The sequence below is a fragment of the Synchiropus splendidus genome, chromosome 1 (genome assembly GCF_027744825.2).
Source record: "Synchiropus splendidus isolate RoL2022-P1 chromosome 1, RoL_Sspl_1.0, whole genome shotgun sequence".
Classification (NCBI taxonomy): Eukaryota; Metazoa; Chordata; class Actinopteri; order Syngnathiformes; family Callionymidae; genus Synchiropus; species Synchiropus splendidus.
In genome coordinates, this window is record NC_071334.1 from 62,681,619 (window position 1) to 62,705,150 (window position 23,532).

Here is a 23,532-nt window from a genome sequence, read left to right on the forward strand (position 1 = left end):
CCCCTGCTTCGTGGTAAAATAAACCTCTATATTCCGGCACTCGTTGCTATTTTCTCTGACTGGTTTCCACAGAGACAAGAGCGGTGCATCAGGTCGACTGAGGGCCCAACTACAGCCTATGGTCCAGCACTGCAGGTGGTGGAAAAAGGTAATTATAACGAGGCCCCCTACTGGACACTTTGACAAACAGCCAATCTAACCAGCTACAATATTCGACTGCTGAGTCCTCTTTGCTCACGTGAGTCACACGTGCAGCAGCGCACCTTTTCATGTCTCCACTGTGCGTCTGTGTTAACCAACTCCTCACAATGCTGTTCTCCATGGTGTATGATGAGGACTTCACTTCCTCATCATGTATTTAATACAGACAATTCTCTATTTAAAATGTGAGCACAAAACATGTGGCTAATATGTGACATTCTCTTGACTCCACCAGTGTGCTCCGATTCACCCTTCGTACCACACGGTCACATGGGTTTCTTTGTGTGTGTTATTGATGACCGATTGTCTGTCTTGTTTGTCATGTTTTATCTCGGAGGACACGCGACCTCCTGCTGCTTAACCAGCTTACCAAAGCGTAAGCTGATTGGACGAAGGCAGGGGGTTCGAGGATTTTACGCACACGCTCGCGATCATGCATGCGCGCACACACACACTGCGTTGTAACCTAGTGACCACTGACCCCGCAGCGCATCACGGAGAGCAGAGGTTTCGGAACATCAATGATCAACCGACGTTTCATTAAGGAAAAGTTTCCGACAAGCTTATTCTTAGATACAATTGGGAAAAACTAAAAAAAGAATTAAGAAGTAACACAAAAACAGGTGGCTGTTTGAAGCTTGTTATACTTGGCTCTTCATCAGGTAGAGCCATGTACAGAGCATCGGGTCATTTGACTGCAGAGAAAGCACTTAAAAACAGCTTTGTTCTTCGTACATAACACGGAATGAACCCAGCAGAGGTCAAGGCATCAAATCCCATGCCATTGTTGAGGCCTGTACATTGCATGCAATGTAGTTTGACACCTCTGCTCTGCTCCACCAAATGGGTTGCATCGAACATCCTCCATTTAAACTCATAAACCACCTGTCAGCCAATTTTCTTAAAAATCAAAGATGAAAGAGGTGACACATTATGCCTTCCCTTGAGCTTAAACGACAAAATGCAAACCTTACAGGTAAAAAAGATGTTTTTTTTATTTCACTAAAAGCGTTTACAATAAGTATCACTATGGTGTGACAGACGCAGCACAGTCATTCCTGCAGTCCCTGCTGAGTTTTGTGTAGCCTCATTATTAGTTGACGAATCTGCTCACGCTTCACCCGCACTTGTTGTCGTGGAAACCAATGGTCTAGGTGAGGGGGCAGCTCGAAGTGAACGATGGGGTTCTGTGGGGGGCAAGGAGACAAATGTTCACGACTGGCTGGTGTTTCTTGTGCGCTTCACAGTGGGAGAGGGTCTGACCTTCAGAAACATTTCCACGTAGTGCAACAGGAAGACTCCACAGTCGCTGCTGTTGTCCTGCTGAGGAACTCTGCAGTGGCTACTGGTCATGTTCGAAAACACCCGGCGATTTCCCCGCCGCACGAGCCACTCCTCCTGGAGGTACCTGCACGACCCACTCAGAGTTAGCAACCGTACCGAGGGGGCACCTGCGTGGGCACTGTGTTTGCACATATTAAAGATTGGTGAAACTGCACCCATGTGACCACCCAACATGGGCCTGCGTTCCAAATCACATATTGAAATTTATTTATAACCTAATCAACTCTGAAGACTTTAAAAGCACTTGCGACCGCGATCTGTACAGAATCTTAGTATCAAAAAGCAAACAAGTCCAGTCCCCTGAATTGCACCTCTCAAAAAACACCTCCCCAGATATCCTCAAAAATCCACCACTCTAGAAGGAGCCGGGAAAGTCACCTCATCGGCTCAGATTCTTGGACACGACAATATTCACTTTATTCACAGTGTTAAAGTGGGTTCAACCTATGACCAACCAGAACATGAGGCAGGATCAGCAATGAGATCCTACAAATGACCAGGATAAGTCTGGCACTACTTTATCATGTTAATGTTAAGCCCATCACTGAAGAGAGTTAAGGATGAGGGTTACGATGGATTCTGTGTGGCATACTTGATTGGCACCTTGACTGTTTGGATTGACTCAAACTTGGGATATATAATTTTGCCAGTGGGCTCCTCCAAGATCAATACCTCTGTTTTGTGATCACTAGCTTGACAGATAATTTGAACCCTGCACCTTCTGTGAGACAAATAATATGCATTATATGTCAACATTTGCAACAGAACAATACTGTAATAGCACGCCTCACTCTCTGAGAAGTCTGCAGATGTTGTTGTGCATTGATGTCTTCAGCGAGTCCATGATGAGGAGACATGGCCTGGAGACCACAAACAGGGCTGAGTCAGCTCTAATGATGTAACCAATGTACCCTTGACAAGATCCTGCAGACTTACCTCCTGACGACAACCCTTTTTCTGCAGCCAAGACTCGAACAATCCTGCCAAAACCCATGACCAGAGATTATGTGCAAAGAGTTCCAGTCAAAAAGTAATTAAGAGTGTGTATTACCGGAGGAGGAGGCCCAGTGAGAGCTGGCTTCCATTCACCTGAGGCACAAATAGACAGCTTTCAGACCATACAGTCATCAATCAATCACACGCACCTCTATTACCTGAAGCACACTCCAACTGCACCGTGACACTGTCCTCCAGAGCAGGGAAACACACCACCACAAGGAACCAATGAGACCTGGGGAACACCAACACTTCAGTCTGGACTAATAAGCATGTCAACAAATCTTACTTCAGACGGATATCTTACTCATGATTGACAGGAACAAACAGAAAGTCTTTGGTGAAGATGTCAACATGGCGAGTCCAGGTCTTTACTCTCTGGTGTCGTGTATGTGCATCCCTGTGGAGGGACAACTCATTTACCGCACTTTGTTGGTTGGGTGGGTTCAAATCTCCCACTATTACTTACGGGATAGAGGCACAGTCTTCTCCTGCTGCTCGCTTGCGGCTCAACTGTTTATAAAAGAAACTGCAGAATATATGACTTCGCTCCGCCACGGCTCTTCCCACCCCCTCAAGAAAAAGGTATCTGTAAAACAGGAAAGTGAAAGAAGACATTTGTTATTCATCACATAGCAGCAAATCTGATGTGAAGGCAACATCCACGTGATTTATTGTCAGCACAGTTGGTTCATGAAGTGGTGCAATGTTTTTGTGTAAATTTGTCTCCCGCTCCTGGTCATAATGAAAAGTTACTAACTTAAGGTAGAAGTCAACGATGACATCATTGAGAAACTCTCCGTCCTGTAGACAAAACAGGTCGTCCTGGGAAACAGAGATCCGTCCCTTGGATGGGGGAGGCGGGTACTGCAGCAACCTGGACGCAGCAAAGCAGCAAAAGCATGTCTTATCAATCGACTCAAGCCAGACATGGCAAATAGAGCTCAGGGCCTAGATGCGGCCCCTTGCCTTCATTTAATGGGCCCTCATTCGGTCAGAGCAAAGCTGCAAAAAATGTGTACTTCCCCCCTGGAATCCAAATGTAAATAGTTACCAGTAAGCACAGTATGCTGTTTGTCCCACATAGATATTAATATTTCAAATTGTTGTTTTAAGTTAAATTTAAGACTGCTTTTCCTCAGTCTTATCTTTCAGCATGGCAGCCCCTCACAACAGTCAGAGGATACAATGTGGACCATGAGAAAACTGCCCATGTTCATACCTGGACGAAAACTTCTGACTGGAATTTATGATTCTGATGTGCGGCTCCTGAAAAAGAAATTGTGCGAGTCATCTGACCTGTGCAAGAACCTTAGGGTTACAGAGAGCAGGTTTACATCTGAATGACCCAGCAGGCTGAGAAGGTGCTGGTCCACGGGGGCGGGGCAAGAGTACAGGAGCAGCAGACCGTCAGACCAATCCAGCGGAGAGGGAGGATGGCCCTCATTTGCGGAGCGTCCCTTTTTATACTCCTCAAGCTCCAGGATGGAGGCCAGCAGAGCCACCTGCACCTCCTGTAACTGCTCCTTCATCAGTAGGATAAGACAGCCGCAGGCCACATCTGAAAGGTCAGAAAGTTGGTGAACTTGTTCCTGGCCTGTGGCCTTCAAACGTGTCGACACGTACCTGAGGGGGTTGTGGTCTGCAGAGGGGTCAGCTCTCGATGCAACATGTACGCCTGAGCCTCCGTCACCCACAGGAAGAGCAGTGAGGGGGCAGGTCCTTCCCATCCAGCCAGCAAAGTCCCCCCTTTAGCCACACCCCCATCCCACACACCATAGCCTCGCAGCTGAGATGCCACCACTGTGACATGAGTCGACTCTCTGTTTTCACAATCCTCCGATTCTGGGACACACAATGTAACACATTATCTAAATGAACAACATAAACAATGTTCCCAAGTTGCAGGCCAAGCAGTCAGTAAACTGCAGTTTTTAATCGGACTACATCAGTGTCTGTTTCAATTTTTGAAGAGCAAATTTTAAGCATCATTTGCCAGTGCAAAGCATCAATTTAAGCTCCTCTCTTCGCCCCCAAGTCACAACTCTGGGACGTTTACCCACTTTCTCATCTTCCACCGAATAGTGTCATGATAGACATGCTTTGTTGGTGATCTAATTTTTGATGCACTTTGAATTAACTTTGAGTTAGATTTCAACCACATGTATTTCCTGAAGGTATGCATGGCAACTATGACGGGAAATGAGTTAGGATCCACACTGAGGCGCTACAATATAAAAACCCAATAACATAAATTGAATAAAGTTTTATGTCCATCATTTATACATGACCTGGTTATTTCTGTTGACATGAATAAGGCCAACAAGCAATAAGAAATATGCCTACCTTTGAGTGGCAGCGTAATTCCAGACTCTGTGATCTAAACAAACACACAGACACATGAGAGCCCATGAGCGTTTAAGTATGATATGTATTGTGCATGTTAGCCTATGTGTGTCACCATCATGCTCCCGTCAGCGGTGGCTGTCATCATTCCAGCATGGAGAGAACAAAACTCCAGTTTGAGAAAGGAGGATGGGTCCATGGCCTGGACCTGTTTTTAAGAGAATTATGTTGAATTAGCATGCAGGGGAACTGGTCTGCATGTGTGTTCAAACATATCTATCCCAGTGGGGCCCTTTTGCTGGACCCCACAAGGTTAAGCCTCAATTTGAAGAGGAAGACTTCAAAACAACAGGCTCATTATAATTGGGTTTAAGTTTGGTTCAGAGACATGGTGAAGTTTAGCTGTTTGTTATTGATGGTTAAATTAAAGGAGAGAGGCTGAGAAAAGCATTATGTTAATGAGAGGTCCTCACAAAAATAGCGTATATCATACGTTTATGGCAGCAGATTTCTGTAGGTGTGGTTCATCCTCTTCCTCATCACTCGATAGCACAACTGGAATGACAGGGAAGACTGCTCATCAGACACAGGCACCAGAAGTAGTTCCAAAAGTGGCTGGACATTTGCTGACTATGGAACTGAACTCACTCACTGGGTTCAGATTGGCCATGTTTGTGTGCTTGGGGGACAAGCACCGGAGGCCGGCTGATGGTCTTGTTCCTGATGGCCCTCCATTTTTCACGCTCCGTTATGCCGCGCAACCATGAGGTTTGGTTTAGACCCCGCCTCATGGAGGCTGTTGAAGACCGAGAAGGAGTGTGGACTTTTCGGGAGGGCAGGTCAGGAGCTGATGTGCCTGGCACCACAAGGTCCTCATCCGAGGTAGATGAGTTGCACTGCTGCTAATTCAGAAATATGTATATGTATATATGAGTAATAGAAAATAACTAAGTCATAAATTGGATGAAAAAATACAATGTATCCATGTTTTCAGTGTGAAAATAAAATCTCACCACGTCCTTTGTCCGTATTCTTCCCAGAGATTCTTCCTCGGCAGAAGATGAACTTCCATCTTGCTCTTCTCTGGATAGGCGGAGCTGCCGCTCAGCAATGGAGCCCTGTGCAGGGTGGGCTGCTGCTTTAGAAGAGAAACAACGCATCAATGAAGGTATGGTTCTTTGGCACTGGACATAAAACCTACCATTCAACTTTTTCTGAGGAGGCAGAGACTCATCGGGAAGGAACCTGTCTGAAGCTCTCTTAGGCCGCCATCTGGAAAGGAAAATGCAACGTCTGAGTTTGCCTCCATTGTCTTGGAGATATGATAAAACTCACCCCAAGGCTGGCTGCGAGTGGATAGTCCTGTTTTCCACTTCCCTAGGTTTGCCACTCGTGTTGAGACCCAGCAGTGTCTTAACAACATCACGAAATGCTGGAACCCTGCTACATAGGCAAACAATATTAGCATCTGTGATACAATGCTAATATTTTCGGTGTGGTTGGTTGCTTCTCACCTCTCTTTAGCATTTACCCTATCAGAGCTTATACAAGATGATTGGCCTCCGTAGCGCTACAGCAAGAAAAGCATAGTAAGTAATGGACAGACAAAAAAAACACTGGGCACATTCGATCAGCACCACACACAAAAGATTAAGGCAGACCTCATATTCGGGAGCAGGGATCTGCAGTCGGGATAGCGGAGATTGAATGTGCATTCGGGGGGATTCGCAGTCGGAACTTTGTTTTTTCTTGGGTATCTTGAAGTGCGACGTCATTCTAACAGAGAGATTTGTTGGAGAGGTATGTAGAGGCCATGAGACATCAACAACAGAAGACACTGACTGGTACAAGGTTGGTTGACATTGATATGTTTTGATATTTCACGTTGCAAAGAAAGCACAAGGCTGACAAGGAAAAAACCTGACACCAACAGATAAATGATCCCAAACGTTGAGTCCAGAGACGCCATAAAAAAAAATCACTCAATCTTAATTCATGTAAATTAAATGCGGACATATTCGATTACAATGTAGAGTCACAGGCAAGAAATGTTGAATGAAACAGTGAAGACTCTTCATAGTACCACTTGGAAGAGGGAATGATCTAGAGCTAAATATGTGGTAGACTGCAATGATGTTGTGCATGAAGTAGAATGGCTTAACTACACGATACAGAAGTGTCACGGAGATCTACGCAGTTTAAAGAGACCATTGAAAACATGTTACTTCATAATGAGGACAACGCAAACCTTATTCATTGGTTATATTAAGGTCAATTGCAACATGGAGTCAACATGAACAGTCAACTTCCTAAAGGTGTTCGGTCGGAAGTAGCAGTTAGAGCACACATCTATCGTCACGCCGCGCACTTCTGGATGCAACATGTTACGCAGGAGTCAAGTGTCAGCTGTTAATTCAACACATTAGACGAGAACAAAGGTCCAACAAACAGACACAAACCTACTGGCCGCAGAACGAAGCGGCGGGCGGCTAACCAGACAGCTAACTGCAAGCCGCAGCTAATGCAGCATCTAGTAGCCTTGATAAAGTAGTTGTCTAATTCCCCGGTCCTTGTTTTTCCCATGTAAAGTCAAAAAAGACCAGTTCGGATTGCTCAAATTCGACCCAAAGAAGGCACGATCACAAACATCGTTCGGGTCAGCAGCCGGCGACAATGTTGACTTCCGCTGACGTCATTTCATACTTCGCGTACCCGGCTTAAATGCATTCGTTATAATTTAAGTGAAATGGCGATAGATGAAAAATAAAAATGAGTACTATTTGCACACAAAAATATGACATTTACGGCTTGATAATGTTCCCAGCAGTTTTATTTTGAAACCACGTTGACAAAGCCTTCTTCCGGTCGAGCCGTTGCGTGGAGACGGTCAAACATTCTTTTGATTATGGTTTTGAGGGTGAGCCAGGATTTGGACTCAGATCGAAAGGTGAGATTTTGTTTTGCGTTGTAATAATATGTTTAACGAGGTTTAAGAGATAGTAATTTGGAGAATGGCTTCCGTTGCACTTACGTTATGTACTCGTGTACTATTAGCAGTGTGGTATTGCAGTTCTAGTTCTGTGATGTTTGTCCGGTCCAGTGACATCACGGATGATGTGTGACAGATGTGCTGTTATCAATGATGTCACACAGGTGTGGGCGTGCGCCCTTGCATGACAGACTACATATAATGAACAATATATTTGTGTTAATTGTGTTTTAGGAAGTCAACAAAGATTTCTTTGTGCGGAGTCTTTGCAGGACAGAGGGTGGCGCTGTCTTATAATAGGAACAAAAAAAGATGGAGCAGGGCCAGGAATACACCAAGACAGGAGATGAGGTCGGTGGGGAGACCAATTTCTCCGACCGGCCAGCTGAGCTCATGCTGGACCTGCCTTCAGACCCTGATGTGGCTCAGCAGTTAACTACCTTGACATATCAGGACCGAGGAGTGCAATCGGCTCCCAACCTGTCGGAGCACGAGGTGGGTCACAGGTGTCTACACTAATCAATTCTGCTGCTGCTGCTAAGTAACCAGACTGCTGCTGTGTTCAGGTAAATACAGAACGGATAAAGCTTGAGAGCTGTGGCGTCAACCACGTGGAAGGTGGCTGGCCAAAAGAGGTGAACCCGAATGACCCAGAGCAGAAGTCTCGCTACCTCAAGAAGACAGAGCGAGATGACAACTACGTGGCCACTGTCCTGCAGCTTAGCCGAGTAAGAACTGACAACAGCCCAGACTCTTAACTACACTGAACAAAACACATCATGTTTCGTTGCTCTCCTCCTATTCTTTCACGTTTCATCCGGTACGATTATTATTTATTCTTTAAGACACTTTATGGTCAGTCGAGTCATTTTGGAAGGTTTTGTTTTGTCTCCCTGATCACAGTCTGTGGGTCAACCATGAGCGTCTTCATGGTTTGTGTTTTAGTTGTTACCACTGGGCATCAATGTCACCAATCCTACACCTTCGATATCAACTTGCCACATGCACACGTCTTGTGCATTTTTTTAGGTCATGGAGCACTGCATACGTCAGACCAACACAATGGACATCTATGAAGAGTACTTCCTTGATGAAGAGGAAGACGGTCCCAAGGCTCCTATCGCAGACGACAGTCAGGAGCCCCCCCCTGCCAAGACCCTCAACATGTTCAGGTACAATGAGCTGTCACGTGTGCAAATCAAGATGGCTACTAGAACCACCTCCTGCTCAACATGTAACTCAATGTGTTCCAGTATTGCAGTTGTATGTTAGAAACACCACTCTAAACCTTGTACCAATTTGGACTGGTGTAGTCATAGTTGAATCGCTGTATGTGTGCTCATCTGCAGGGACCCAAATCAGCTGAAGAGGACAGTCACTGGGCTTTCATGGCACCCTGATAACGGTCGGACGCTGGCTGCTGCATTCTCCTGCCCTGAGTACCAGGGCATGTCTGCAGACCAGAATATGGACTCATACATCTGGGACATTGGTTGGTGAGACCCTCAGTGTTCCCTCCATCAGAATCCACAAGAGGTGGTTCTTAATCGGCATTGTCATTGTCCCAGAAAACCCTCACTGCCCGGAAGTGACACTGAGCCCCCACTCTCCGCTCTTGTGCCTGGAATACAACCCCAAAGACTGCCACATCCTGGTAGGAGGCAGCTACAACGGCCAGATTGGTGGGTGTGCACTTTCATGATGTTTGTGAATTTCATTGGCTTAGTCTTGCTGTGTGCTTTAAGTTGTGTGGGACACACGGAAAGGATGTCGACCAGTGGAAGTCTCTGCTATGGACCAGAGCCACCAAGACCCAGTCTACAAGACCGTCTGGCTGCAGTCAAAGACGGGGACAGACGCCTTCTCTACCTCGACTGATGGACAGGTGGCTGGGACCCTAGTCTTCCATCTAGATCACCAGTGTCTTGTTTAAAAAATGTTTCGCATTAATTGGCTATTTGACTGGATACCTCAACTTTCTGAAATAATTTTCTTTTTTATCTGAGTTACCTCCGACATCCCTTTCCGAGTCTTTTCTTGAGTTCTGATGTTGATTTAATAACTAAAAGATAAGACTATTGAGGCATCATTTAGTGTTCGGTGTCTGGAGACATTCATGTGAGGGAACATTATTAGACCTGCTGCAAGAACAACCTTGACCTCTGAAGATGATAGTGCGACACGGTGTTTGCAGGAAAACCAGTTCTTCCGTAGAAAGGGATACAGAATTTGTGTTGACATGTGTCTCTCTTTAGGTCCTCTGGTGGGATGTCCGTAAACTCACCGAGCCCACCGAGAGTCTTGTTCTGGATCCAGGACGAGAAGGCAACAGGGATCGGGCGTACGCTGCTGTGTCTCTGGAGTTTGAGGGCACCATGGTGAGCTTCAACAAGCTTCACATTTAAAATGACTCACCGACTTACATCTGCCCACTCTCGACTTCAGCCAACAAAGTTTATGGTGGGCACAGAAGAGGGTGTGGTCGTCTCCTGCAACAGGAAAGCCAAAACCCCTGCCGAGAAGATTGTTTGCAACTACACAAGCCACACTGGCCCGATCCATGCTCTGCAGAGAAACCCCTTCTTTCCTAAGAACTTCTTAACAGTTGGGGACTGGACTGCACGCATTTGGTCCGAGGACATCCGGGACTCATCCATCATGTGCATCAGGTGCGGCTCTAGTGAAAAACATTGGGACGTCCGCACCTAATTTTTAGTGCTGAGGCATCCACCTTTTTCCAAACAGAAATGTTTCTTAAGTTGCATTAGGGATTCACAAACCTAAAAACAGGCACACGCATGATCGTCTCTCCTAACTTGTTTGTGCTCTTATTGACTGCAGTGCAAGGATTAGATTGTTCATACTGCATCTTCTCATCTTGTTGCAGACAAATGTCCTCCCTGATGGATGCTTGCTGGAGTCCAGTACGTCCAGCTGTGTTCTTCACAGTTAAGACAAATGGTGTCCTGGATGTTTGGGACGTCCTCTTTAAGCAAAGTGTGCCAACTCTGAGTTTGCAAGTGAGTAGCCTTGAGCTTAACTGACTCTTTAGTGTCATACGCTGATGATTAATGATCATGGGAAAATTCTGCATTATTATTTCTCCATTATTGTCTGTCAGCCTGTTTCTCATTGGAATATGGACTCCACGGCTACTTGGTTACATTTCTCCTTCCTGACCACCAGAGGTCGCAATGCTCTGAATCTGACTGATGACGGTGAAGATTGGAAAATATGTGGTTCAAAATATAGCATGTGCATTCTGTTGTCGCAAGTGTGAGCTCTCATTGAGTGTCTGAAACCAAAATTGAGCATTAGCTTCCGAGCTAACTTGTTCATGGCATGACCTCCAGATCCTGCGACTCCAACTCAATGTGCTTAGTGGAGATTATTGGACTTGTTTTGTAGTTTTGACAGCACTGTTATACACAGTATTTTTACACTTGTTTAGTAGTGATTGTTCTTATGTTCCTACATTGTCACTGTATATTTTTTTCATTTCCTTAGTTGTCTGTTTATAGTTCATAAACTGTTTTAACAACTAATTGACAACTGATTTCATTGCAGATCCTTCCAAACTTGTATTTTAAGAACATTTTTTGCATCAAATTGATCATTTTTTGGCCAGCCCTAGGTTCCATCTTGTATTTTGTGTGCAGGTGTGTGACGAAGCGCTCCACAGCCTGCGGGTCCAGGAGGGCGGGCGTCTGGTTGCGTGCGGGTCAGAGCTGGGTGACATCACGTTGATGGAGGTATCATCAGAAGTGTCTGAGATGCAGAGGAATGAGAAGGGCCTCATGTCTGAGGTGAGTCATGATGCCCACGTCACTCATTCTCAGTGGCGTTTGAAGCTTGCAGTAATGGACCGTTTTTGTGCTTGAAAGCTCTTTGAGCGAGAGACTCGACGCGAGAAGTTTCATGAGTCAAGACGCCGGGAGGTACAGTTGAAAGAGCGCAGCCGCTCCGAGCAAAGTCGCCACGATGAGGGTGGAGGAGAGGCAGAAGAGGAGGAAGAGAGTCCCGATGAGCTGATAGCTCGAGCAGAAGAACTCTTCTTCAAGACTTTGGAGCCAGAACCGGTCAGGGAGTCTACTGTTAACCTGAGGTGCATCCTGCTTACTTGTGTCCAGAGCCTAATATGTTGCTTTTACTTGGCAGGAAAAGAAAGGAAAGAAAAGCTAAAGGATGTATGAAGCCAACGTCCTGCACAGCTCTTTTCCTCTTCACTATTGTCACAGAGAAATTGTAAATAAGCAGAGAGGAATAAAGCTGCATCAGCCTCAGTATCATCATGACATGTCATCCCAACACAGCTACACAAGAAAACAAGCAGTCTGACTTTGGTCAATTTATCACTCGGTAGTGTCGTCTTGTCGTTTTTTGCAGTTTGTATGGTTGATCCATGTCCTTGACACAACTGTGGGCCTCCATGGAAAATTAAATGGTCAGATATTTAGCAAGAAGGTGCCTCTCAAAATGGAAAACTTGAGATGAATATTTTGTATCCTATTGGACTTTCATTTGTCATGTTCTAAAACATCCATATTATATCCCTCAAAAACATATTGTATATTTTTTTTACATATCTGTCAAAAAATAAATGTTTCATATATTTCTGTCTTTTAGTTTGCTCCCTTTTATTTCACCTTCAACAAGAAAAAGAGGTTGCCTAACTCTGACCTTTGACCTGTGACTCGATCATTTAAATAAACAAGGTTGTTCTTTCATCATTTAAATCACGTGAACGCTAACCCTCAATCCACAAAGGGGGCGTCTCCTACGGCAACGGTCTGAGCCTGTTAATAATTCAGCCTTGTGTCTGCATGTGTTCTGAGAGTGATTGTCAGACTTTCTAATGGCTCAGCTGGTTGAGTGTGTTCCCAACTTCTCGGAGGGAAGAAACAAGGAGGTTTGTGAATTTATTCAAACTTTTCTTTCTTGCAGAAGTTACCATTGTAAAATTGTAAAACAATGTTTCATGCCGTTCTAATTTATGGAATAACTGACTAATGTACAATTATCAAGATAATTCTGCACATAATGTGAGCATTTGGCTTTTATTTTATTTATTTTGGTCATACTTGTATACTGTATTAATGGAGCCTTAATATTCAGGAACTTTGTTGCAGTTTCATACGAAATAAAGTGATATTAAAATATTTTTCTTCTTCCTTATTTTCCTTTTGTGGGGCAGTTGGGCCACAGCTTTACAAACTATTGTTGCCGATTTTGTTATTCAATATGTCATCTGATGTCAAAGAATCGTTTGTGTGACAGGTAATCGATGCCATTGCCGCGGCCATATCCGGTACGCCCGGCTGCACGCTGCTGGATGTCGACGCTGGTGCCTCCACCAACCGCACCGTCTACACATTTGTGGGCTCTCCTGAGTCAGTAGTGAAGGGAGCACTAAATGCGGCTCAGTGCGCTTCCAAGGTCATCGACATGACCAAACACTCAGGTGAGAACAGCGCCTCGTAGAGGACAGAGTGTCTATCGCAACTCTTACTCAGGGGTGGAGAGTCACAGATACTGAGAAAAAATAATACATCACCATTGGTTACAGAGTACAAATGCACTGTGTATTGTGTCAGTATCTGCCCATAGTGTGCTGTATAAACCTGATCACCATTGGCGTGTCATGCAGGTGAGCACCCTCGATCCGGCGCTCTGGACGTGTGTCCATTCATTCCAGTCCAGAACGTCTCCATGGACGACTGCGTCAGGTGTGCAGAGGAATTTGGGCAAAAGCTAGCAGACCTTCTCAACGTGCCTGGTGAGGAGAGCAGATGAACCAGCACAGCCATGACTTGCTCACATTCAAGTCTTGTTTCAGTTTATCTGTACGGTGAAGCTGCTCGGCACCAGAGTCGGAGGAGCCTTCCAGCAGTGAGGGCTGGAGAGTATGAGGCCCTGCCTGACAAGGTGACATCTACCGCTGTCTCCATTAGCTATGGCTACCTTACTACCTCACTCTGTGCTCCAGTTAAAACTTAAGGAATGGGCTCCAGAGTTCGGCCCAGCTACCTTTGTGCCAGCCTGGGGTGCTACTGTGACCGGCGCCAGAAAATTCCTGATTGCTTACAATGTGAACTTGATCAGTACCAAAGAGCAAGCCCATCGTATCGCACTTGACATCCGAGAGCAGGGTCGAGGCAAGGACCAGGTGCGTTCTTGATTGTAATCTGAACTCTAGAAAAACTGACATATATTGGCTGCATATTGACTGTCTCCACAATCTGATGCTACACAGCCAGGGGTTTTGAAAAAAGTGCAAGGTCTTGGCTGGTTCCTGGAGGAAGAAAACCTAGCCCAGGTGTCAACCAATATACTGGACTACGAGCAGACCCCGCTGCACACTGTGTACGAGGAGGTGTGCAAGGTGGCCCAGGTGAGCGCCCCAAGCTCAGGTTTCTCTATACTTGGTCTCCTCCAGCAGTCACCATTGCACGATCCAACTTTTTAGGAACTCAAGCTGCCAGTTGTGGGGTCCCAGATTGTGGGGCTGATCCCACTGCAAGCGGTATTGGATGCAGCCGAGTTTTACATCAGCAGAGACAAGCTGTTCATCCTGGAGGAGGAGCACAAAGTGAGACTGGTGAGGAAACTATTTTCATTGAAACATGCCTGTGGTGGGGATGGTAACAGCCTCTGTGGATCACCAGGTGATCAGTAAACTTGGTTTGGACTCCCTTGGACCGTTCAAACCAGCCGAGCGAATCATTGAGTAAGTTCTCCAAATCATAAGTTAACAGATGCAGCATAGGCCTTTAACCTGTGCTCTGTGTAGGTACATGGTGAGGTCGGACGAGGGCAGCTTGGTATCCCTCACTCTGAATCAGTTTGTGGCCAGTGTTGGAGCACGAACAGCAGCACCTGGTGGAGGATCAGTGTCTGCAGCTGTTGGAGCTCTGGTAGGCAAAACCTTTAACCTCCTGCTGGTCCAGGCTGATTCTGCCATCGTACAGGGAGCCGCTTTGGGGGCCATGGTGGGACAGATGACGTATGGTCGAAGGCAGTTCCAGGAAATGGACTCCCTTATGAGACGGCTCATCCCACCCTTTCACCAGGCAAGCCTTGAGCTCCTGGAACTGGTCGACCAAGACGCCTCGGCTTTCAACACCTACATGGTGAGAGAGTTCAGACATGATCGATGTCTTTGATCACATATTAGCTGTTTCTTCATTTCAGGCTGCGTTGAAACTTCCAAAGGGTTCAGAAGAAGAAAGAATACGGTGTGTGAGTCAGATTTGTTGGTTGTATAGTCAGCACATTTGTTGGTCCTATGAAACTTTAAAGTCAAATGAAACAAACTGGGTTGGTCAGGAGGGAGGCGGCCCTGCAGGAGGGTTTGCAGAAAGCCGTCGGGGTCCCGCTCTCTTTGGCTGAAAGAATCAGTGTTCTCTGGCCTTCACTGAAGGAACTTGTCGTTCACGGTAACATCAACTGCAAGTCCGATGCCCAGGTAACAAGAAAGTGATGTGCCATATTCTTTCCCATATGTTTATGTTAAGTGTGTGTGTCTGTCTAGGTTGCAGCGAAGACTCTTGAGGCTGCAGTGTTTGGTGCCTATTACAACGTCATCACGAACCTGAAGGACATCACTGATGAGAACTTCAAGACCGCAGTGACTATTTTACACACACACACACACACACACAAACACGTACACACACACGCATGTTGGTATCTCTGCCTTGGTGAGGACCTTTCATTGACATAATGCTTTCCCCAACCTCTCACCCTTAACCTAACCATCCAAAACACATGGCTATATCTTAACCAGAACTCTGAACCCAACTTGCAGCCATTTGTAATGACCACATTAAGCCTTTACCTTGTTGTGTCCAGCAAAAGGGCCCCACAAGGAGGTGTTTTGGGCTTGGACCTCACTAGGATAGATATACTTAACACACACACACACATACAGCCATGTTTGTTTTGCTATTATTGTGCCATAATGCTTTCCCCAGCCTCTCACCTTTAACTTAACCCTCCAAAACACATGGCTAAACTTAACCAGGACTCTGTACCAAAACTGAGCCCAATTATAATAAACTGCTATTGCTGAGGTTGTAACCCTCTAAACGTAGTGAGGACATGCCAGAATGTCCTCATATAACAAAATGTCCTCACAAGAAGGCTTGTCAAGAACTGGTACTCACAAGTATGGCAAAACATGCCCCCCACACACACACATTCAAAGAAAGGAATGCTGACTCTAACTCTTTCACAGACTCAAGTGAGGGCGCGACAGCTCCTGAAGGAGGCAGAGTCAAGTGCTGCGGCTGTGCTTGCAACCGCCGAGGGAAGATGCTGACCAGTCCGTCCATGTATTTTCATTTTCTTGTTGGACCCAAATACATCATTCATGATGGCTGTGTCTCATGTGTCAGTTATTGAAATGACTTCCTCATTTGATTGAGTGACAGGTTGAATCGAATGGCACTAAACCGAGATCATCCATGTCATCTATCAAAGGCTTGTTTGTGTTTTGACATATCTTCAGTGTGGGAAAGGCTCTCCTACCTGTCTTGTCAGAATTAAATAATTCTGGGGTTTTGTATGTACTAGACTCATAGCCAAAACAAAGACCAGCTTGGAGTCAAGCTAAATCCAACCTGCTCCTTCAGGTAGTGCTAGGACATCACAGGGAGTGACCTCAGAATTCAGCAACATTTGTGCTGCAGCTGTACGTTTACAAACATCTGATGACACCAAATGGGACAAATAAACTTCGAGACCCGAGGCCAGCTGTTGATCTATCTAGAGCATGACCTTGAAAAGACAAGGAAATGAGCCATGTCATATGACAACTGGGAGAGTGGGAGATGAAAGTCATCACCATTGTGATGCAGGAGATCCACAGTCCATCTTTTTGCATCATCAGTCCATCTTTTTGCTGATGTTGGTGGCGTTCCACATGTCCACCACTGTGCTCACACTAAATCTTCAAGAATATCCTTTTGTGTCTTAGGTTACATGAAGACATTTACCATGTACAATAATGGAGATTAAAACTCTTCACTCTTCAACTTGGTGTTATGACTGAATTCCACAAGAGAGGGCGACATCTAACCAGCTGAATCACAGTGTTGTTCTCCGACCAGAGAGGATGGGGTGGGGGGAGAAAGTCATGGGACTCTGCTTCTTCATGTGATCCTGACAAGACACAGGACAGGAGGCAAAGAGAAGCAGAGCAAAGCGAGAAGGACAGAGGAAGAGTGTAGATTGAATAAGCTATGGAGGGTTATTGTGAGTGGATAGGTGAGGCCCTCAGGTGGGTGAGGAGATGCTGCACCGTGGAGGAGCCAGTAGAAAATGGATGGTGGGTGAGGTGGCGTTGCTGTATGGGGGAGGAGGCAGGGAGGTGGGCGAGGGGGTGTTGTTGTGGAGAGCTGGTGGAGGAGGAAGAGAGAAATGGGAAGGAAGATGTGGAGATGGAGGAGAGTAGGAGTTCCTCGCCTTTGGAGGGTGTACAGGTAAAAATGTCAAGTGTTTTGTTTGTAAAGTGTCACTCTCTTGATGTTGCTGTATGCTAAGCATTTGTTTCTAGGAGAAAGTGATGACCAGAGCCTGTTTAACACCAAGAATGAGTATAGATGGGAATACCGAGAGCGAATGTGATATCATTATGATACAGTCCCCTTCCAACACCACACATTTGGTCCACCTTGTTTGCCTGTCATTAATTCCCATTCAGTAAACTCATCATCTCGATCAACTAACCAACCCTCTGCGATCTCTGTGTTTTTCAGCCTGGGAAAGAAGTGGAATTTCTGCAGAGTGGGGTGGGTGAGGGATGAGTTTGTGACCACACTCTTGCACAGCTTCCATCGCAACTCGGCTGGTGTGGGCTGCTGTGTTGTTGGTTTCTGTCTGTTCTGCAAAGTGCAGTGATGAAACAATTGCAGCCACCATATAATCCTGCAAGGAGTCAGTATCATCTGATGCAGCCTCATGAATGGGCACAGGGAAGCTACCTTCACTGACCTCAGAAGCTCCAACTCTGACAGCTGCTCAGTAACCAACATAACCGCATGGTTGGCTGGATTCTGTTGTCAAAATTTGGTTGGGTCACAATGTTTCTGTTGGTGGTTACGACGTATCGTGGACATCATTTGCTCAGAGTTAAATCACTAACTGAAATTTTCTCCTTGACTTGAATTCACTTGTCCTGCGACATGCCATGTGCTCCAGTCCATACTGTGTGTGTTGTCTTGTGTTCAGGAGGAACCCGGGCCTGTGTTGGAGCCCCAGCCTTATTGGTTTCACACTCTCCAGACTAAACGCTCACGAATTCGGCGTGAACGCAGTAACAGTGATCCTCTGGGAGAACGGCAAAGTCAGGAGGGCTTCACCTGGGTCAGCTGACACCTGTCAATCATTTCCACAGCTCTAAAGGTGTGGCATTCTGATCTGTGGAGAAATGTTTGTGTGTGTTCCAGAGGCCAGGTCTACAGTTTGGCGTGATGAACTCATATGTCAGCCTGGAGAAACTGGGGGAGGGGTCATATGCGTCCGTTTTTAAAGGCATTAGCAGGTCAGTACACACCCCTCAGATTGAATTGCTATCTATCGCAATATCATGAGTTTCCTATGTTCTACACTGTTAACTGACAAAAACAAGCAATTCCCACAATATAGAAAAGTGTATTACTCAAAATAGAAAGGACAAATTAAATGAAAAAAAAAAACTAAATCATTGATAGTGTGCAACTACTGTGGTATTGAAGGTGACTGAGCTGAACTGGATCATTGTGTTGTGTGAAGCCCCGCCCCCTGTGGTTCTGGGTTCTGTGGGAAACATTATCACTATCATTATCCATGCTTTTTCTTTTTAAAGGTCTTTTAGAGATAAAATATCGCTATTATCATATCGGTGGTCGCAATACACTGGTGTACTTCCAGTGCATATGATTCATTTTGTATAATATTCTCCCTCTGTTAAGAATCAACGGCCAGTTGGTGGCACTTAAAGTCATCCGCATGAAGACAGATGAGGGCGTGCCCTTCACTGCCATTAGAGAAGGTGAAAGCACACCCTCACACATTTGGAATCACTAGTGTTCAATTCATATTTGTTGTTTTTGTGCGTACTTGGTGGTACTTGTCCAGCGTCTCTCCTGAAAGGTCTCAAACATGCCAACATTGTCCTCCTCCATGATATCATCCACGGTAGTGACTCCCTCACCTTGGTCTTTGAATATGTGGTAAGTGGGTTTTCTGTTGAACACACACACACAGGACACTCTTACTGTTGCGTAACTCCTAAACAGCAGACAGACCTGGCGCAGTATATGTCCCAGCACCCCGGAGGTCTCCATTCCCACAACATCCGGGTAACTCCTGATTTCACTTTCGCACACAGGTTCTTACACCGATTCTGAGATTCTCTGTCTGGTTTTCTTGTGGTTTTGCTGCAGCTCTTCATGTTCCAGCTACTACGTGGTCTGTCATTCATCCACGGACGGCACATCCTTCACAGGGACCTGAAGCCCCAAAATCTGCTCATCAGTCACCTGGGAGAACTCAAACTAGCAGACTTTGGTAATAACACACGCACAATTGCTCAGACTCCTTGTTTAGCTCTTACTGCCGTGTAGTTCATGTTCAGGTTTGGCCCGCTCCAAGTCCATCCCAAGTCAGACGTTCTCCTCAGAGGTGGTCACGCTGTGGTATCGCCCGCCTGACGTGCTGCTAGGTTCTACCAATTACTCCACAGCTGTAGACATCTGGTGTGGATCATGACAGTTGGACCTTCAGAACCAATTCTGGTGCCTGATTTTTTTTTTTTTTTTTTCATGTGGGTCAGGGGGGCAGGATGCATCTTTGTTGAGATGCTTCAGGGGGCGCCAGCCTTTCCAGGAAACAGTGATGCCCTGGAGCAACTGCACAAGATCTGGATGGTGTTTGGGGTCCCATCTGAGCAGCTCTGGCCTGGAGTCAGCCAGCTGCCGCTCTACCAGCCAGGTAAGCTATGACCACATTATTCACCTGCAGGAACAAACATTGTTTTGTGTCGCAGACAAGTTTGTACCCAGAGAACCGAAGGCACTTCGGAACACTTGGAAGAGGTAAGAAGAAGATCCTGCTTGATGATGACATGCAGTATAACTGGGTAACAAGACTTGTCAGGTTGCAGCAGCTCCCCAATAAAACAGAAGCTCTGGTGCAGCAGTTGTTGACTCTGGTTCCTGAAAACCGACCCTCTGCATCAAAGGCTCTTCAACACCAGTACTTCAGCACACTGCCGCCAGCTGTCCACCACCTGAGAGACAGTAAGTTCTCCAAAACTTCACATTGTTGGTCGCCGAAAACCCTTTATATGTTGATTTGAATTCACCATCTGTCTCTGTAGCTGTTTCTGTCTTCAAAGTCCCTGGCGTTCATCTGGAGACAGAGGTCCACGATCTATGCATTCCAGCTCGCAAAGTAAGACCATCACTGCTGCAGGTGGCAAAACGCTGGTGACAAGCTCTGCCATGACTTTGATGAGACTAGAAGTTTTTTTTTTTTAATCAAAATAAAGTTAAAAAAAAAAAAACAAGAAAAAGAAGAAAATGCGGACAGGAATTCTCACTATCACTTTCCCTTTAATTTAAAAATTAAATGATGGGAAAATATCAGGTCCTACACGATTCAGCCTGTATTTAGCATTTTTAGCCAGCTGTTTGTTGTAATAAATACATGTTGTCAACCATCTTAAACTTGCATCATGTGTATTGTTTCCTATTATTATTGTGTCTTTGGAATCATTTTATGTTACGTTGTCTATGTTTTTTATACGTCTACACTTTTATTTTATATCTTCATTGTTAGTCCATGTTTCTAATCATATAATCAATCAGATATCTCAAACATTTTTGGAGTAAAAATTACAAAAAAAAAATGTTGATTCATATATTTTAGTGCATTTCTCTGAACGTTTTCGTCTGACGTTTGGCATTCTTTTCAACCCCTCCCACATGCACACACATAGAGGAACAGTGCACCTGCAGCAGACACTCAACATTCACTCCTACAAAAGCCTATTTTAAGGCTTGGAATGCATTATTTCTTTTTCCATTACTAGTAATGGGAAAAATCGATTCCGATTTCGAACAATTCGCTTCTCGAACAGCCGTCTGGAACGCATTGTGGTCGATAACCGAGGTACCACTGTATGTTAGATTAGTTCGAATAAAGAAACAAGTTGTTCTTTTTTTGTTCACGATTGAAATGAGGATGTAGTGTGAGATTGGCAGACGAATTTCAGTGCTTTTGCACTGTACTTTGCGTGGTTCTGGCATTGCATGCGGCCAGCACTGTGCTGTCAACGAGTACCCGGTCCTCTTATCATAAGCATTTCATTGCCTTGTAGCCCCATTGTTGAAGGTGCATATGACAAATAAACCCATCTTGAGTCTTGAGTCTTGAGTCAATAGCTCATAAAAGCTCTGACTAAATAAGGACTCATTTCTTTCTGGGGTGTGAGGAAAAACAGGAAAATGAAAACGGTAATACCAAATACATATTTGAACACATGTACATTATTGAGTAAGACAATTCAAAAACTTAACATTTCATCCTGAAAAGACAAAAAAGGAAGATGACAAAAACGTTATGTTGAATCGTAAATAAAAGCCAAAAAAGAACAGCAACAGTAAACGTCACATGGGCCACAAAGTTATAATCAAACTGTTGTTCATCGTCCAAACAGTCGACAACGACTGCTGATTTAATAGAGAGAGATCATCTCGGTAAAAACAAAAGGGTTTGATCATCGAGACCACTACCACTGACGTCAAGCAACGGCGACTGACGTCATCATGCGGGGACACAAACACGCGTTTGTCCAATGTAGGTGCGGTTGTTTTGCTTGGTGGGGATTTGGGTGACAATGTCAGTTTTTCACGACGAAGTAGAGATCGAAGACTTCGAGTACGACGAAGACACCGAGACTTATTACTTCCCTTGTCCGTGCGGTGACAGGTTCGCTGTCACTAAGGTACGTTGCAGATGCTAACTAACTGCTAGCTAGCTCTTATAAACGTAGGTAGCTGTGGTTTTTAATGGCTGCGTATTGGTATAATCGTGGAAAGAGACGTGTGGATGTGGTGTATCAAACATGAGTTGGTCCTAACGCATTGCTCTCTGTAACTCCAGCAAGACCTGGAGGATGGAGAGGACGTGGCTACCTGCCCCAGCTGCTCGTTAATAATCAAAGTCATCTATGACAAGGTAGTAAGCTCTATACACGGACAGTATATTAGTCTCTACGGACAAACTCGCTCGACCACAGTACACATGCGATGTTGCTCTGGATTATCAACTGTGAATGTGTCATAGGACATGTGTCTGTGTGTCTCTGTTTCAGGATATGTTTTCCTGTGGTGACATTATCGAAGCTCCATCAGCGAACAAACTGCAGCTGACGCAGTCCTGACACCGCCCTGACTGTTCTGCTGCTCCTTTGGTCATGATATCTTCGTTTTGCAAATGTACATTAAGTATTTTTATTTAATAAATGGATGTGTGGAAAAATTCCTCAGTGACCTCAATGTTTGCTGCCGAATGTGCATCAGCTTGACATAGTGGTTCTCTGTTGGTCAATGGCTAAATTCTTTCCCTGGTGTCGGAGTTCAAGTTTTTTTTTTTGTTCACTATTGAAGTGTGGATGTAGTGTGAGATTGGCAGATGAATTCCACTACCCTGAAACTCAGGATTGTCATAAGTATGCTCCATGCTGCCAAAAAACAAAGCTCTTTATGTTCTGGTTGATCTACATTTCTACACTTAACTGTTGCCATCGGTCGAAGCAGAGGGCAAAAGAACAAGATCCCTAATACAAGCAGCTGAAATGGGTTTTCTCGGCAGTGTGTCTCAGAGATAAGCTGAGGCAAGGAGCATCAGGTGAAGCTGTTGTCACTCTTCCCATTCTGCTTTGGCCAGTTCAGATGTAAGTCGTGTTAAACTGCTCACTTGGCTGCCAGGCGATCATTCTAGCCCCTTAAGCTACTTGGCAGATTTTTGTTCCAATCTGCTGACACACACAAATTCCTGATCAGTCTGTCACAGATCAATGATGCTCCAGAGGTTAGAGGTCAGTGCTGACATTAACAGGTTAAAGGTAAATGTTGATAAACAGTAGTTTATAAGGCCCAGAAGGCTGAACAGCCTCTTCTGAGAACACTGGTGCTACCAGGTCAGCTTTGTGCTAAAAGTTGCTTTTTGTAAAGGTTACTTAAATATTGAATTCATTATTTGCACAACATGTGTTGTCAACTATGGATCATTTTGGGGTCACTAATTCTTCTGTTTCTCGTGAATCCTTCTGGTAAGAGAGCGTTTTCTGTCCGTTGAAATCAAAGCTTCTAACCAATGTGAACCCTTTAGGAGCTGCTGTGGTGGGAGGGGGCTCAGATCGACAGAAGCGTGACATCCCTAACTGGTCGCTGACATCATCAGACTTCTTTGGCTGGGTGGATGAGCTGCACAGATATGGTGGCTACGAGCATATTGAGCAGCTAACCAGGACCTTCTGGGCCCACTTCCCCTCGGCGGAGCGTCTCGGATACATGCAACGCAGCCTGGATTCAAATGAATGAAAAGTAGAGACACTGTCGGTCTCATCCTGTTTGACACCTTTTTTTTTAATGATGAAATAATAAAAA

General features: G+C 45.3%; 6 protein-coding genes across 15 annotated transcripts; 5 read left to right on the top strand and 1 right to left on the bottom strand.

Moving 5' to 3' along the window:
- Positions 1-1,156: 1,156 nt before the first annotated feature.
- Positions 1,157-7,662, bottom strand: LOC128750916 (sentrin-specific protease 7-like). 6 transcript variants are annotated; one of them, XM_053851563.1, is made up of 22 exons: positions 7,347-7,662; positions 6,549-6,663; positions 6,402-6,457; positions 6,223-6,330; positions 6,089-6,159; positions 5,901-6,025; positions 5,540-5,789; positions 5,381-5,442; positions 5,003-5,095; positions 4,888-4,921; positions 4,168-4,386; positions 3,879-4,102; positions 3,764-3,810; positions 3,302-3,418; positions 3,011-3,130; positions 2,849-2,941; positions 2,700-2,776; positions 2,597-2,634; positions 2,482-2,525; positions 2,337-2,405; positions 1,465-1,609; positions 1,157-1,388 (listed from the first exon to the last, which is right to left on the bottom strand). In XM_053851563.1, exons 2-22 carry the CDS (start codon positions 6,660-6,662, stop codon positions 1,254-1,256), a joined length of 2,241 nt encoding a protein of 746 aa, XP_053707538.1. In that variant the 5' UTR covers position 6,663; positions 7,347-7,662; the 3' UTR covers positions 1,157-1,253. The 6 variants fall into 6 exon arrangements, with proteins under 6 accessions (XP_053707538.1, XP_053707571.1, XP_053707529.1 ...); XM_053851554.1 differs by having other exon boundaries at positions 1,158-1,388; positions 6,549-7,659; XM_053851579.1 differs by having other exon boundaries at positions 1,158-1,388; positions 5,901-6,022; positions 6,549-7,658.
- Positions 7,609-12,492, top strand: dnai2b (dynein, axonemal, intermediate chain 2b). 2 transcript variants are annotated; one of them, XM_053851619.1, is made up of 13 exons: positions 7,609-7,834; positions 8,149-8,371; positions 8,443-8,604; positions 8,906-9,048; positions 9,226-9,368; positions 9,445-9,558; positions 9,622-9,761; positions 10,132-10,254; positions 10,322-10,545; positions 10,764-10,896; positions 11,536-11,682; positions 11,761-11,955; positions 12,035-12,492. In XM_053851619.1, exons 2-13 carry the CDS (start codon positions 8,189-8,191, stop codon positions 12,056-12,058), a joined length of 1,731 nt encoding a protein of 576 aa, XP_053707594.1. In that variant the 5' UTR covers positions 7,609-7,834; positions 8,149-8,188; the 3' UTR covers positions 12,059-12,492. The 2 variants fall into 2 exon arrangements, with proteins under 2 accessions (XP_053707594.1, XP_053707585.1); XM_053851610.1 differs by having other exon boundaries at positions 7,610-7,834; positions 8,111-8,371; positions 12,035-12,488.
- A 106-nt stretch (positions 12,493-12,598) lies between these two features.
- ftcd (formimidoyltransferase cyclodeaminase) lies at positions 12,599-16,254 on the top strand. Of its 2 annotated transcripts, XM_053851637.1 has the most exons (14): positions 12,599-12,785; positions 13,154-13,337; positions 13,524-13,652; positions 13,713-13,801; positions 13,863-14,042; positions 14,130-14,267; positions 14,343-14,474; positions 14,542-14,603; positions 14,667-14,790; positions 14,845-15,006; positions 15,068-15,111; positions 15,203-15,341; positions 15,408-15,503; positions 16,113-16,254. In XM_053851637.1, the coding sequence occupies exons 1-14, from the start codon at positions 12,732-12,734 to the stop codon at positions 16,194-16,196; spliced, it is 1,617 nt and encodes a 538-aa protein (XP_053707612.1). In that variant the 5' UTR covers positions 12,599-12,731; the 3' UTR covers positions 16,197-16,254. The 2 variants fall into 2 exon arrangements, with proteins under 2 accessions (XP_053707612.1, XP_053707604.1); XM_053851629.1 differs by having other exon boundaries at positions 15,408-16,236.
- Positions 16,255-17,173: 919 nt separating this feature from the next.
- On the top strand, positions 17,174-20,484 carry cdk15 (cyclin-dependent kinase 15). 2 transcript variants are annotated; one of them, XM_053878254.1, is made up of 12 exons: positions 17,174-17,358; positions 18,107-18,241; positions 18,325-18,419; positions 18,829-18,908; positions 18,995-19,089; positions 19,156-19,218; positions 19,303-19,426; positions 19,494-19,614; positions 19,692-19,849; positions 19,905-19,953; positions 20,015-20,157; positions 20,238-20,484. In XM_053878254.1, exons 1-12 carry the CDS (start codon positions 17,227-17,229, stop codon positions 20,348-20,350), a joined length of 1,308 nt encoding a protein of 435 aa, XP_053734229.1. In that variant the 5' UTR covers positions 17,174-17,226; the 3' UTR covers positions 20,351-20,484. The 2 variants fall into 2 exon arrangements, with proteins under 2 accessions (XP_053734229.1, XP_053734228.1); XM_053878253.1 differs by having other exon boundaries at positions 18,995-19,218.
- A 1,097-nt stretch (positions 20,485-21,581) lies between these two features.
- dph3 (diphthamide biosynthesis 3) lies at positions 21,582-23,400 on the top strand. Of its 2 annotated transcripts, XR_008412784.1 has the most exons (4): positions 21,582-21,866; positions 22,025-22,099; positions 22,236-22,359; positions 23,255-23,400. XR_008412784.1 is itself a non-coding variant. In XM_053846937.1 (3 exons), the coding sequence occupies exons 1-3, from the start codon at positions 21,759-21,761 to the stop codon at positions 22,302-22,304; spliced, it is 252 nt and encodes an 83-aa protein (XP_053702912.1). In that variant the 5' UTR covers positions 21,583-21,758; the 3' UTR covers positions 22,305-23,234. The 2 variants fall into 2 exon arrangements, 1 of the variants encoding a protein (XP_053702912.1); XM_053846937.1 differs by lacking the exon at positions 23,255-23,400 and having other exon boundaries at positions 21,583-21,866; positions 22,236-23,234.
- otos2 (otospiralin 2) lies at positions 23,146-23,532 on the top strand. Its single transcript, XM_053878772.1, has 2 exons — positions 23,146-23,182; positions 23,255-23,532. The coding sequence occupies exons 1-2, from the start codon at positions 23,146-23,148 to the stop codon at positions 23,464-23,466; spliced, it is 249 nt and encodes an 82-aa protein (XP_053734747.1). The 3' UTR covers positions 23,467-23,532.

Excerpts from the sequence above, each read along its gene's own strand:
- LOC128750916 (XM_053851563.1), bottom strand. The coding sequence starts at position 6,662 with ATGACGTCGCACTTCAAGATACCCAAGAAAAAACAAAGTTCCGACTGC. Across the intron at positions 5,096-5,380 it reads AGAAATCTGCTGCCATAAAC|GTCCAGGCCATGGACCCATC; the intron begins GTATGATATACG and ends TCTTAAAAACAG. Across the intron at positions 4,387-4,887 it reads AATTACGCTGCCACTCAAAG|AATCGGAGGATTGTGAAAAC; the intron begins GTAGGCATATTT and ends TGTGTGTCCCAG.
- dnai2b (XM_053851619.1), top strand. The coding sequence starts at position 8,189 with ATGGAGCAGGGCCAGGAATACACCAAGACAGGAGATGAGGTCGGTGGG. Across the intron at positions 8,605-8,905 it reads CTGTCCTGCAGCTTAGCCGA|GTCATGGAGCACTGCATACG; the intron begins GTAAGAACTGAC and ends GCATTTTTTTAG. Across the intron at positions 11,956-12,034 it reads AGACTTTGGAGCCAGAACCG|GAAAAGAAAGGAAAGAAAAG; the intron begins GTCAGGGAGTCT and ends TTTACTTGGCAG.
- ftcd (XM_053851629.1), top strand. The coding sequence starts at position 12,732 with ATGGCTCAGCTGGTTGAGTGTGTTCCCAACTTCTCGGAGGGAAGAAAC. Across the intron at positions 13,653-13,712 it reads AGACCTTCTCAACGTGCCTG|TTTATCTGTACGGTGAAGCT; the intron begins GTGAGGAGAGCA and ends GTCTTGTTTCAG. Across the intron at positions 14,791-14,844 it reads CTGCAGCTGTTGGAGCTCTG|GGAGCCGCTTTGGGGGCCAT; the intron begins GTAGGCAAAACC and ends GCCATCGTACAG.
- cdk15 (XM_053878253.1), top strand. The coding sequence starts at position 17,227 with ATGGGGGAGGAGGCAGGGAGGTGGGCGAGGGGGTGTTGTTGTGGAGAG. Across the intron at positions 19,427-19,493 it reads ACTCAAACTAGCAGACTTTG|GTTTGGCCCGCTCCAAGTCC; the intron begins GTAATAACACAC and ends GTTCATGTTCAG. Across the intron at positions 20,158-20,237 it reads TGTCCACCACCTGAGAGACA|CTGTTTCTGTCTTCAAAGTC; the intron begins GTAAGTTCTCCA and ends CTGTCTCTGTAG.
- dph3 (XM_053846937.1), top strand. The coding sequence starts at position 21,759 with ATGTCAGTTTTTCACGACGAAGTAGAGATCGAAGACTTCGAGTACGAC. Across the intron at positions 21,867-22,024 it reads ACAGGTTCGCTGTCACTAAG|CAAGACCTGGAGGATGGAGA; the intron begins GTACGTTGCAGA and ends CTGTAACTCCAG. Across the intron at positions 22,100-22,235 it reads TCAAAGTCATCTATGACAAG|GATATGTTTTCCTGTGGTGA; the intron begins GTAGTAAGCTCT and ends TCTCTGTTTCAG.
- otos2 (XM_053878772.1), top strand. The coding sequence starts at position 23,146 with ATGGATCATTTTGGGGTCACTAATTCTTCTGTTTCTC. Across the intron at positions 23,183-23,254 it reads CACTAATTCTTCTGTTTCTC|GAGCTGCTGTGGTGGGAGGG; the intron begins GTGAATCCTTCT and ends TGAACCCTTTAG.